Source organism: Somniosus microcephalus, chromosome 6 (genome assembly GCF_052327205.1).
Source record: "Somniosus microcephalus isolate GS21.2 chromosome 6, FLI_Smic_1.0, whole genome shotgun sequence".
NCBI lineage: Eukaryota > Metazoa > Chordata > Chondrichthyes > Squaliformes > Somniosidae > Somniosus > Somniosus microcephalus.
In genome coordinates, this window is record NC_140992.1 from 203919096 (window position 1) to 203932938 (window position 13843).

The 13843-nt window shown below is 41.7% G+C and overlaps 1 protein-coding gene across 1 annotated transcript in view; it reads left to right on the forward strand.

Moving 5' to 3' along the window:
- The window catches only part of rspry1 (ring finger and SPRY domain containing 1), a 90258-nt gene that overhangs the window by 43657 nt on the left and 32758 nt on the right, over window positions 1-13843 (forward strand). The window contains exon 8 of the mRNA XM_085991262.1: window positions 11959-12025. Coding sequence (XP_085847388.1) covers window positions 11959-12025 — 67 coding nt within the window. The remainder of the gene's footprint in view (window positions 1-11958; window positions 12026-13843) is intronic.

The window sequence follows — 13843 nt, forward strand, 5'->3', positions numbered from 1 at the left end:
GTTGAACCCATGATATTCATAAATTAAACTGAGAATCTTGGCTACTTGGATGTGATTACAAGTCAGTAATCTCAGAAGGGTTCAGATGATATCATAAATCATCAGAGTAAACATTGGACTGTTTATAATCATCTGAATGCTGAGATGAGATTGGAGAACTAAGCTAAACAAAGTACTAGAGTAGTGTGCTCAGTTCTGGTCTCCATTAGAAAAAGGATATAGTGGCACTGGAGATTTACAAGGATGATACCAGAACTGAGAGGTTATAACTATCAGGAAATGCTAAACAGGTTGAGTTTTTTTTTCCTCTCTAGAAGAGAAGGCTGAAAGGTGCTCTGATGGAGGTCTTGAAAATTATAAAGGGGTTCGATAGGTAGAGAAAATGTATTCACTCGTGTGGGAGTCCAAAACTAGAGGCCATAAATATAAGATAGTCACCAAAATTCCAATAAGGAATTCAGGAGAAACTCCTTTACCCAGAGAGTGGGTTAGAATGTGGAACTTGCTACCACATGGAGTAGTTGAGGTGAATAGCATCGATGCAGTTAAGGGGAAGCTAGATACAGGAAACTTTCGATTAACCGGAATGCTCTATCCACCGGCAAAATTGGTAACTTTTTTTTTTACTCCATTTGTTGCTGTGCAAAGGTGTAGCTGAAGCTGTTGCTAAGCTACAGAGACGCTTGCAACTTGTGCCGATTGTTTTGAAGCACAGGGTTTGTTGCTTTATACGGAGCTCTGAGCTCCGTATTTTTTACTATAGCGTTCGGTTATCCGGAATTGTTGATGAACCGGCAACACATCGGTCCCGCCCGTGCCGGATACCAGAAAGTTTCCTGTAAGTACATGAGGGAGAAAGGAAGAGAATGATGGGTTGAAACAGTGACAATAAGTAACTTGGGATGAGGCTCATGTGGAACATAAACACCAGCATGGACCCCTTGGGCTGAATGACCTGTTTCTGTGCTCCGAAAACTATGTACTATGTGCATTCAGCACATCATGCTTGTGTTGGTTCTTTGCTACAGAAGCCCAAAATTAGTGACTTGCTCACACAGGCAACTATAAATATTTAAAATCGAAGTATTATGTAAAAATGTAAGACTTCAAGATGGTGCTGAATTGCACCTGCACACCCACATCCAATTATCCTGTGCTCCGATTCACCTGAAGACTATACTCCGTCAAGTCCATGTGTGCAATTGCACAGGAGATTGACTCGTTCTTAATTATTTAAACACTAATACTGCTGTCAGTCATCCTTATTTTCCCCAATTTTCTTACCCATTTTGAGCAGAGGAAGTCATTTCTGAAGTTTTGTTTAAAAAATTAAGTGAACCAAGTTTGAGCTGAAAAGGAGATTCTCAGGACAGCACTATAATCTAAAATCATTCCTTCTCTTCCCACTCACTCTTATTGCAAGATTCAAGGGGAAAAATAGGGTAGTTATCAAAAAAAGTAAGGAAAAACAACAAAGTTCATATGTGAGTTGTAAAGCTCCTGAACATACCCTTCCACTCTATATGCAGAATTCTCCAAAAAAAAATATTTATTATTGTAACCAAAAATCAACAGTTAGTATCATTTTCCATTTTACCAGCTCTGCAACTATCTGCCCATGTCTTTCTCTTCCATATAATCTTCACCCAGCTAAGACCCGAATCATTCTCCTGGTTTATATTCACTCGCGTATATGAACATATAAATAGGAGCAAGAGTAGGCCATTTGGCCCCTCGAGCCTGCTCCGCTATTCAATAAGATCATGGCTGATCTTCTACCTCAATCCACTTTCCTGCACTAACCCCATATCCCTTGATTCCCTTAATATCCAAAAATCTGTAGATTTCTGTCTCGAATATACTCAACGACTGAGCCTCCACAGCCCTCGGGTAGAGAATTCCAAAGATTCACCACCCTCTGAGTGAAGAAATTTCTCCTCATCTCGGTCCTAAATGGCCAACCACTTATTCTGAGACTGTGACCTGGTTCTAGACTCCCCAGCCAGGGGAAACATCCTCCCTGCATCTACCCTATAAGAATTTTGTATGTTTTCAATTAGATCACCTCTCATTCTTCTAAACTCTAGAGAATATAGGCCTAGTCTACTCAATCTGTCCTCATGGAACAATCCCCCCCCCCCCCCCCCCCCAGCCCAGGAATCAGTCTGGTGAACCTTCGTTGCACTCCCTCTAAGGCAAGTATACCCTTCCTTGGGTAAGGAGACCAAAATTGTACATAATACTCCAAGTGTAGTCTCACCAGGGCCCTATATAATTGCAGTAAGACGTCTTTACTCTTATACTCCAATCCTCTTATAATAAAGGCCAACATACCATTTGCTTTCCTAATTGCCTGCTGTACCTGCATGTTAACTTTGTGATTCATGTACAAGGACACCCAGGTCCCTCTGAACACCAACATTTCCCAATCTCTCACCATTTATAAAAAAAAAAAAAAAAAAAATACTCTGCTTTTCTATTTTTCCTACCAAAGTGGATAACTTCACATTTCTCCATATTATATTCCATTTGCCATGTTCTTGCTCACTCAATTAGCTTGTCTATCCCCTTGAAGCCTCTTTGCATCCTCCTCACAACTTACATTCCCACCCAGCTTTATATCATCAGCAAACTTGGATTTATTTATCCAAATCATTGTTGTAGATTGTGAATAGCTGAGGCCCAAGCACTGATCCTTGCAGTACCCCACTACTTACAGCCTGCCGAGCCGAAAATGAACCGTTTATTCCTACTCTGTTTTCTGTCCATTAACCAATCCTCAATCCATGCTAGTATATTACCCCCAACCCCATGAGCCCTAATTTTGTTTAATAACCTCGTGTGGCACCTTATCGAATGCCTTCTGAAAATCCAAATATACCCAATCCACTAGTTTCCCCCCTTATCTGTTCTGCTAGTTACAACCTCAAACTGCAATCTTCAAATCCAGTCTATCGCACAGTATTGCCTTGTCCAGATTACATTGCTGTTGATTTACTCTCTCTCATTCTCCTGAAAAGCACTGTGTACCCTGACCAAAGGCGGCTGTCAGCGCCATGCAGAAATGCTAACTAATCATTTACTTCATAGGCCTTTTACATCTCAAACAGTAGCACAAGGTTTTAGCACCGGTTCTTCCATCATCATTCCGAACTTATTTGGATCACTTTTTCTGCACTGAAAATTCTCTTAATTTCAGAATTTTTTTTGAACCATCTGTGAAGTTCGTTGCTACGGCAACATACTGCATTTGCAAAAACTCTCATTTTCCACAACACAGCAGTGGTTTCCATAGTAACACCAAATGTGATGGAGTACTTGCTGCAGTTTTGTGCTGCCAAGTATTTAGAATTCTTTTGTTCTATTGGAAAATGATCACTGAATCCTCAAGTTTTATACCCACTTTCCAGTGGAATAAGATGCAAGATAGCTTGTACTATATTAACAGGCACACAATAGTGTTATTCACAGCATGTCAGATGATGCTCTGTTTTATAAGGACAGAAGTGTTCTACGTGTAATGTACAATCTATTATTTACTTGCTAGAAAGGAGCCATGTTTCTTTACAGTCACAAAGTCTAATTATTAAGTAAACACATGTTACATACATAGGCTGTGAAATTTGATGCTGTAGCACTGGCAGTTGAGGCAGGTTTTGTTGAAAAAATGGCGGCGGCCGCCCCACTTGCACCCGCTTTCAGTGCAGGACACAGCCGCCATTTTGGAGAGGTCGGCAATGCTGCCATTGCCTGTGCTTGCCTCTCTAATGTAAATGTTCAGATCATGACGTCAATTGGCGTGCAACGCCTGAATTGACACACGACTGCAATTTTGGACGTCGCCACACTCCATACCGCCGCCTTCTAGCCACGCACGGAAGAAGGTGTGTGCAGCAGTTGTACAGGGAATCTGTCAGCGCTTCTTAGTGACGCACCTCTTTCAGATAAGTTTCGATTTTAGCTTTTGGAGTTTTTTTACATTTTATTGGAGTAGTGGCTTGGTGCAATACATTTTTAAAAAATTGTTGGTGTGTAGGGAGTGCTGCTGGACATTTGCAAGGCTTTGGATGTTAAAGGAAAGCCTCTGAGAAGACCATTTGCTCACAGTCCTTGGGGCTCCAGTTGCAAGGAAATGGAAGAGTAGGAAGTGGAAGGAAGGAGGCAACCCAGACAGCCCCTTTCTGGCTGGGCTATCCAGGATGGAATCATCCACCTGCAGTACCAGTGACCACAACTCCATTCTCCTTTCAACATTTGTCCCACACCTTACCTTCCCTCTGTTACTGACCATCACGTGTCCTCTGGGTACAATGCAAACTTTCAAATCCAACTTTATCCATATATGCATCCAATATGATGTCAAGAAATCACCTTGTGCATTCCCTTAGTTGACTGTCTTGTGTGTGCCTTTGCCTATCCTAGTGATGTCACACAGTGCTACCCCAGTGGCTGCAGCATGGCTAGTGGAAGGCTGCTGACTTTCAGTGGGGTGACACTGCAGATGGCCTTGCAGGACGATGGAGGAGCTGGTGGCTGGGAATGTCAAATCCAGTGACTCTTTTTCTTCACTCTTCTCCCTCTTCTTGGTCAACCACGGGCTGGGCAGGCTGGATTTCTTGGGTGTCTGAAATTAGCAAGGCACAAGGGTAGTGTTGTGGCGAGGGGAGGGCGGGAAAGCAAGAGGTGCATGCTTACACCATGTGCAGATTGTACATTAGAGGAGATTGTGGGATGAGGGGTAAGTGGGATATAAGAAGGAGGATAACATAGGATACCAGCATCTTGTATTCTTCCAGCCTCGCTGCTGGCCAAGGGCTCAGTCATGCCCCTGCCAAGAATGGCCAGTACCGTCTCCTCCAAGATAGAAACATAGAAGTTAGGAGCAGGAGTAGACCATTCGGCCCCTCGAGCCTGTTCTGCCATTTAATGAGATCATGGCTGATCATCCAAATTCAGTACCCTGTCCCTGCTTTCTCCCCATATCCCTTGATCCCTTTAGCCTTAAGAAATATATCTAACTCCTTGAATATATTTAATGAATTGGCCTCAACTGCCCTGTGTGGCAGAGAATTCCACAGGTTCACCACTCTCTGGGTGAAGAAATTCCTCCTCATCTCAGTCCTAAATGGCTTACCCCCTTATCCATAGACTGTGACCCCTGGTTCTGGACTCCCCCACCATCTGGAACATCCTTCCTGCATCTAGTCCTGTTAGAATTTTATGTTTCAATGAGATCCCCTCATTCTTCTGAACTCTAGCGAATATAAGCCTAATCGACCCAATCTCTCTCCATACGTCATTCCTGCCATCCCAGGTATCAGTCTGGCGAATCTCCGCTGCACTCCCTCCATGGCAAAAACATCCTTCCTCAGATAAGGCGACCAAAACTGCACACAGTATTCAAGGTGTGTTCTCACCAAGGCCCTGTACAACTGCAGCAAGACATCCTTGCTCCTGTACTCGAATCCTCTCGCTATGGAGGCCAACATATCATTTGCCTTCTTAACCGCCTGCTGCACCTGCATGCTTACCTTCAGCGACTGGTGCACAAGGACACCCAGGTCTCGTTGCACTTCCCCTTTTCCCAGTCTATTGCGATTCAGATAATAATCTATCTTCCTGTTTTTGCCACCGAAGTGGATAACCTCGCATTTATCCACATTGGGCAGATGCATGGCAGATGCAGTATAATCACCCAACCTGTCCAAATCATACTGGAGTTTCTCTGCATCCTCCTCACAGCGCACACGTCCACCCAGCTTTGTGTCATCTGCAAACTTGGAGATATTACATCTGGTTCCCCCGTCTAAATCGCAATAAATAAAAATAAATGTTTTTAATTAATTTTTTTAAATATATTATTTATATATATATAATCACCGATCCCTGCAGTACCCCACTAGTCACTGCCTGCCACTCGGATAAAGACCCGTTTATTCTAACTCTGTGCATCCTGTCTACCAACCAGTTCTCTATCTAAGTCAGTACCTTACCCCCAATCCCATTGGCTTTAACTTTGCATGCTAATCTCTTATGCGGGACCTTATCGAAAGCCTTCTGAAAGTCCAAATACACCACATCCACTGGTTTGCCCTTATCTATTCTACCAGTTACATCCTCAAAAAATTCCAGTAGATTAGTCAAGCACGATTTACCTTTTGTAAATCCATGTTGACTTTGTCCGATCCTGTCACTGTTTTCCCAAGTGCTCTGCTGTTACATCTTTTATAATGGACTCTAGCATTTTCCCCACTACCGATGTCAGGCTTACCGGTCTATAATTCCCTGTTTTCTCTCTACCACCTTTTTTAAATAGTGGGGTTACATTAGCTATCCTCCAATCCATGGGAAACTGTTCCAGTCTATAGAATTTTGGAAGATGACCAGCAATGCATCTACTATTTCTAGGGCCACTTCCTTAAGTACCCTAGGATGTAGATTATCAGGCCCTGGGGATTTATCGGCCTTCAATCCCGTTGTTTTCCCTAACACCATTTCCCTACAAATACTGATTTCATTTAATTTCTCCCTCTCATTGGACCCTATGTTCCCCGACATCCCTGGGAGGTTATTTGTGTCCTCCTTTGTGAAGAGACAACCAAAGTATGTATTTAATTGGTCTGCCATTTCTTTGTTCCCCATTATAAATTCCCCTGATTCTGACTGCAAGGGACATAGCTTGACTTCACCAATCTTTTTCTCTTCACATATCTATAGAAGCTTTTACAGTCAGTTTTTATGTTCCCTGTAAGCTTACTCTCATACTCTATTTCCCCCCTCTTAATTAATCCCTTTGTCCTCCTTTACTAAATCCTAAACTGCTCGTAATCCTCAGGTTTGCTGCTTTTTCTGGCCAAATTATATGTCCTCTGCTTGGATCTTATGCAACCCCTAATTTCCCTTGTTAGCTACGGTTGAGTCACCTTTTTTGTTTTATTTTTATGCCAAACAGGGATGAACAAATTCTGTAGTTCATCCATGCGATCTTTAAATGTTTGCCATTGCCTATCCACCGTCAACCCTTTAAGTAAACGTTCCCCAATCCATCCTAGCCAACTCGTGCCTCATACCATTGTAGTTTCCTTTATTTAAATTCAGGACCCTAGTCAACTACTTCATTCTCCATCTTCATGAAGAATTCGATCATATTATGATCGCTCCTCCCCAAGGGGCCTTGCACAACAAGATTGCTAATTAATCCTTTCTCATTACATAATACCCAGTCTAAGATGGCCTGATCTCTAGTTGGTTCCTTGACATATTGGTCCAGGTTTCCATCCTGTATACATTCTAGGAATTCCTCCTCCACAGTATTGTTACTAATTTGGTTAGCCCAATCTATATGTAGATTAAAGTCACCCATGATAACTGCTGTGCCCTTATTGCATGTGTCTCTAATTTCCCGTTTAATGCCATCCCCAACCTCAGCATTACTGTTGGGGGGTCTGTATATAACTCCCACTAACGTTTTCTGCCCCATGGTATTTCTCAACTCTACCCATACAGATTCCACATCATCAGAGCTAATATCCTTCCTTACTATTGTGTTAATCTCCTCTTTAACCAGCAATGCTACCCCACCGCCTTTTCCTTTTTGCCTGTCCTTCCTGTATATTGAATACCCCTGGATGTTGAATTCCCAACCTTGGTCACCTTGGAGCCATGTTTGCATAATCCCAATTACATCATATCCGTTTACATCTCTTTGCGCAGCTAATTCATCCACCTTACAGGAAACTTTGGTTTATCTGGAGGTTAACTGTCCGGAATGCTCGAGCCACCGGCAAAAATCAGGAGCCGTTTCGTTAAGTTTTTTTTCTTTTCGTTGCTTTTTTTTCACCAGTCAAGCTCTGCAAGGTCCCGCTGAAGCTGTTGCTAAGCTACAGAGATGCTTGCAAGGTACAGCCAACTGTTTAGAAGCTGTTGCTAAGCAACAGGGTTTGTTGCCGGATACGGAGCTCAAAATCTCCGTATGTTTCAACATTAGCGCTGGTTTGTCCAGCAGTTTTGATGGGAAGGCAACAGGTCGGTGTCGGATAGCACAAAGTTTCCTGTGTTACGAATGCTCCTCGCATTAAGACACAGTCTTCAGGCTTGTTTTTTTAACACTTAGTCCTTTTAGAATTATTATTTACTGTAGCCCTGTTTGATTTACAGCCTTGATTTCTCTGCCTTCCACTTTTGCTTTTCTCCTTCCTGTCTTTTGTTTCTATCCTTGCTTCCCTTTCCTCTGTCTCCCTGCACAGGTTCCCAACCCCCTGCCATTTTAGTTTAAACTCTTCCCAACAGCACTAGCAAACACACCCCCTAGGACATCAGTCCTGGTCCCGCTCAGGTGCAAACCGTCCAGTTTGTACTGGTCCCACCTCCCCCAGAACCGGTTCCAATGTCCCAGGAATTTGAATCCCTCCCCCTTGCACCATTCCTCTAGAGATGAAGCTAGGAATGAGAGGTGTGCTTGGTAGAGATTGTTGGTAGGGGAGTGATGGGTGGAGGTCATGCATTGAGCAGTGTGAGATTAGTGGTGTAGTTGGTAGGAGATGGCTTTTGAAGATGCAGTCACTGACCTTGACTACTTGTCTGAGGTCATGAAACTTCTTTGGGCCCTGGAGCCAGGTCCTCGGGTCAACACTGCTGGCAGTGATGGCCTCGGCGATCTGGTCCTACATCCTTCTTTATGGAGGGCCTCCTGGCCCCCTGTAGGTAGCAGACCTCTCTTCCAGTGTTGACCCCTGGCACAAAGCTGGAGTGCTGCATGCAAGACCCTAGGTGCCCTTTCCCTGACCTGTTGAGCCATCTGTGTTGCTGCTGATGCACTTTTACCATTTTTTTTTTTTTTTTAAGTGCAGAAGGCAGCTCAGCTTGAAGAGCTGAAGACTACCTAGTTTGGAATGATTTCAGAAGACAGTTCACCTTTCAAGGGCTTGAGATTGCTTTACAAAATGACAGCTTTAAGAAAATGTAGCATCGCTCCAGCGATGTGACATTGGCCCTCCTGTTGAGCGCAAAGCCTGAAGTAGCGCGTTCGTCGCTGGAATATGCGCTAAAATCATTCAAATCAGCAAGCAGCATCAAATTAACATGCTGCCTGTGCTTTCTAAATGGGCGCGAGCAAATCTCGACCCATGGTGCCCCTGCCCGTCTTTTGGTACTATTGAATTTCTAGGCCATAGGCCGAATAGCCTGCTCCAGGCTGTAAATACTAACAGGTTCATGCTGGTATTTATGCTCCACACGAGCCTCCTCCCACCTTACTTCATCGCACCCTATCAACATATCCTTTAAAAGATGTGGGGAAAATATCCTATAAAAGATTAGGGGGAACATTGTTTGAGGCCCCTAGTTTTGGTCTCCCACAGAAGTAAAAACATCTCTAAAATTATGACGGGGTTTGATAGGGTCGATGTAAAGACCTCTATCAGTTCACCTCAGCCTTTTTTTTTTAAAGAGAAAAGAGCCCCAGCTTGTTCATTGTTTCCTAATCGTTATAACCTCTCCATTCTGGTATCGTCCTTGTAAATCTTTTTTGCATCGTCACCAGAGCCACTATATCCCTTCTCATATGGAGACCAGAACTGAGCACAGTGCTCTAGTGTTTAGTTTAGCTGCCTGTGCTGTTAAATTATATTGCTGATTAGTTAAGTGACTCTGATTCTACTTTGCCTTTAGTATCGACAATAATAAATCAGCCATTTTGTTACAGTTTGTGACAATTTGCTTGGAAGCTGTTGACTTCAAAGTAATTCCAAAACTTGGAAGGGGAAAATATGCCCTTTTTTTATGGTCCTTGCAATGTGATGGTAGTGTAGTATGCTGGAGCATGTTACCGAGTGGCAGGATGGGAGGCTTAACCATGCTGAGGAGCAAAAAAAAAACCCTGGTATGCAAAAACACTTGTCCGGTGTGATTTGCAGAACTAATGTTTGAGTTTACATGCAAGTACTAAATTTAGTCATCACTTTATTTATCACTCGTACTGCAAATGGTGGAAATAAGAAAATGCTACCATTGAACTGCTTTTGTTTTATTAGTTTTAGTCGGGAGGGGAATAGCTTTGTCTCATTTATGTGCACGGTGCTGTTTTTTAAAAATTACCTACCAATTAGTCATTGGTCTATTATTCAGAGTGATCAAAAGCATTTCTATTGCAATACTGGTAGCTACCTGATGGAAAGGTGTGCTGTCAAGAATTGAGTTTAAACATTGATAACTCCTCCCAATGGACTGTTTGACTGTGTCCATTTATCTTGCATTTAATTTCAGCACAGCAGGTTTGGTTTTTATTGAAGCAAATTCAGTGGTGCAGTGTTACTGAACTTTCCTACAGAATGTTCAGAAACTTTTCAGCTGCAAGCTATTGTCAATGATTTACTGTACTACATTCTGCCTTGATGTGGACTGCATACAGAGGTACCAATGTGTCAACTGTTGTATTCAGGTTTAAGCAGGATTCAGGGCTGAATCACAGCTTTTGTACAACAGTGCTTCCTGATTCTTTTCAGTAAGGTGGTGGTTCCGCTTGGATTTCCCAAGTGGAGTTGTACGTGATCCTTTTAAAATTGCTCTCCTACCTTGTACTTTAGTAACCGACTAATTGCACTTTTGCATGATCTTTAATTCATTGGATTGAGTAATGCCCTAGTTCCTGTCTTAGGGTTATCATAGAATGGTTACAGCAGAGAAGGAGGCCATTCGGCCTGTCGAGCCCATGTTGGCTCTCTGCAAGAGCACTTCAGCTTGTCCTGCTCCCCTGCCCTTATATTTGATCATAACTTGTAACAACAAAGCCAGTAGTTACCAAGTGCTAAATAAATCATTAGTGGACAAGTAACTAGAATTTGCATTTGTTTGAATATTGATAAAAATAACAAGTTAACACAGCCAAACAGCAATAATAAATATACAAATGTAACTGTACAGCCTCTTGCTTGATGTTTAGGCAATCATTGGAACTTTTTTTTCCTCAATTCTTGGAGCAGGAGGGCCTTCAGTATCATTGTTGCCTTAGTGTGGAGTGTGTCTCTTTTGAAGTATGCATGTAAATACTTTTTATTTATCACATATCTTTGATAATGCTTTTCAAAACTAATTTGCTGTAAACTGCTGGTAGAAGTGATTAGTGTTGCAAGATGTATGGTAAAAAATTTTTTTTTAAGTTTAATACATATCTTGTTCCTCTACCACATACTGCTTCCTGTTGACTTGTTATGCCTCTGAATATCATTCCAGCAGATTTGTTGACATGCTGTTATTGACATGATGATAACCAAGATCCTTAAGTAAACATAAAAAGGCCATGATTCAATCAGAAGCTATAGTTGATCTGAACTCTGAAGAGCAAAGCTTGAGTAATTTTATAATTTGAAGTGGAGATGTGATTAACTCACTTCTGGTTAATGCCTTGTGTAAGGCTATAATCTATTGCAAGATGGTGAATTTTCATGGGCAGTCAGTTTCTTTCACTTGCTCTTTTTCTAATATCTTTAAGAATAATATGTACTTGAGTACAAACCAGTAGAGCATGATTCTATTTTTAAGTCTACATAGATGCAAGAATATTGTAATAATTGAGTTAATTAGCAAAACCCCTCTTATTTAATCCAAGCATGTTAAAGAATTTGCATTTATATAGTGCCTTTCTCATTCTCGCGACACTCCAAAGTGCTTCGCAGGCAATGCATTACTTTTGAAGTGTAGTCAATGTTACATGGGCAAACGTGGCACTGTCTTCGAACCAGTGTCACTTTATGCTCAAGACTATACACAGTTCAAGCCATTTAAATGTATTGGCTCCTTGCACATCCTTTGTCAAGAAAATAGTGTGCTGCACAATCCAAAGTCCAAATTGTTGTTTCTTTGCATGCCTTTTATTTTAAAATGACGCTTTCAAACTAATGTGTGGTATAATAATTAAACTTGTGTAAATTTATACTTGGTGTTTGACTCTTGATATTACAGAGTGCACAGTCTCACCCCACGGTCATGCTTTTCTCCCTTATTGCCCTGGAGAAGTTTGCACAAACAAGTAAGTTTTTGTTTATTATATAAATGTAACCTTTCATTGATAAATTGGTAGGATTCATTTTTTGTAAAAAAAAATGTAAATTTACTGTTAAATTGTTTGCCGTCCTGTGTTTTATTAACTCACTACCATTCAGTGATCAAAATAGAAATTTAGTTTATAAATGAAATGTTTCATGGCTGCTTTGTCAGAATCCTTATTAAGTAACTGAGTTTAGTAGGGTTGCCAACCCTCCCGATTATCCCATTATCATACCTGGCGGTACTCGAGGATCCAGTCTGGCTGTCTCGGCCATTCCCTGCACCCCAGAGCGCCCTGGAATTCCATCATAGCTGGTTCCGCCCCGTGGACTCGCACTTCTGGCGAAGTTGTGGCATGGAACAGGACCAGCTAACTTTGTTCAGTCTGCAGTAAAGTCAGGTAGGCTTATTGGAAATGTAGTCATCAACACCATAATTAGTTTATTTCATGCAGTGCATGTGATTAATTTATGGTAATTAAAGAATTTCCACAACTATATACTTGCCATAAACTACTGCAGGAACTGTAACACTAGAGTATGAATTGAGCCTAAACCTAATCTGTGGGGAGTAATATTTTTGGTGTAAATATTTTTTGTTTGAAGCATGCAGGATACACTGAGGCTTACCATTGCCTACCCATAGCTGGTTGCTGGGGTGTAGATGAGTGGGTCAGGATGAAGCTTCATGAAATTCCCACTCACCTTAAAGTACCAGGCCTCCACTTGCCAGCTATCAGCACCCAATAGCAAAGTTGAGATTTGAGAACTCTTGTGTGGGGAATGACGGTTGCAAATTAGCCTCCCATCATTGTGTGATGCAGCACATTAGAGCACCAATAATCTAGATCATCCATGCTGCCCCTCTGATTATTTCCCTCCTATTCCTAATTTTCTCTTAACCCTTCTATCCAAAAAGCAATGATTCATACCAGGGTTCCAATATGATTCCAAAACATTTCTGTCCAAATTGTGCATCTACTTTCTTGTGTACTATGGCATAATTATCTTGCCTTATCTTAGGAATGTTAGAGTACTGAGATACTCAACTAAGCTAAATGCAATAACATTTGCAAACCATGATCAAATGCTGTGTGATCAAATCTTCAGGAATACATCCAACCAGAGTTGATGACCGTAACTTCTAGCTACAAGTCTTTGATGATAAAAACAGCAATTTCTGGAAAGCAAATAAAAATCAAAATGCTGCAAACTGGCAGTAGTTTAGTCAAGACCTGAGTGATAAACATGGTTTAATATTTCAGTTGTGACCCTTCTTTAGGACCATTTTGATGTGTATCTACTTATGGTTTCTTCATGGCTTCAACAGAAAGTTGCAGTTTGTATATTGTCCTGAAGCCAAATTCTCCCCTTTTTCTCTGCACTCCTATCAATGGCCCACGTTTATAACAGTTGCTTTTACAAAACAGGCATTTTTGTTTTTTATGTATACCACCCTGTTTATTACATATCCTGTTAACCAGCAGCAAATTCTGGGGCTTCCTCTTCATAGTTCAGCTATGTATCCCATTAAAGTGGAAACAGATGAAAAGCTTGCTCTCTCTACATGCTTTTACATTACAGGAGTGCAGCCAATGGCAACCATCTGCTTTCATTCTGTCAACACTTGCACCCTTCAGTGTAAACAATCCAATCAAACAATTCTCTTGTATGGTTACAGGAAACTTTCTGGTATCCGGCACTGACGGGACCGAGCTGGTGCCGGTCGATCAACACTGCCGGAGAAACCAGCGCTAATGTTAAAACATACGGACCTCAGAGCTCCGTCTGAAGCAACAAAC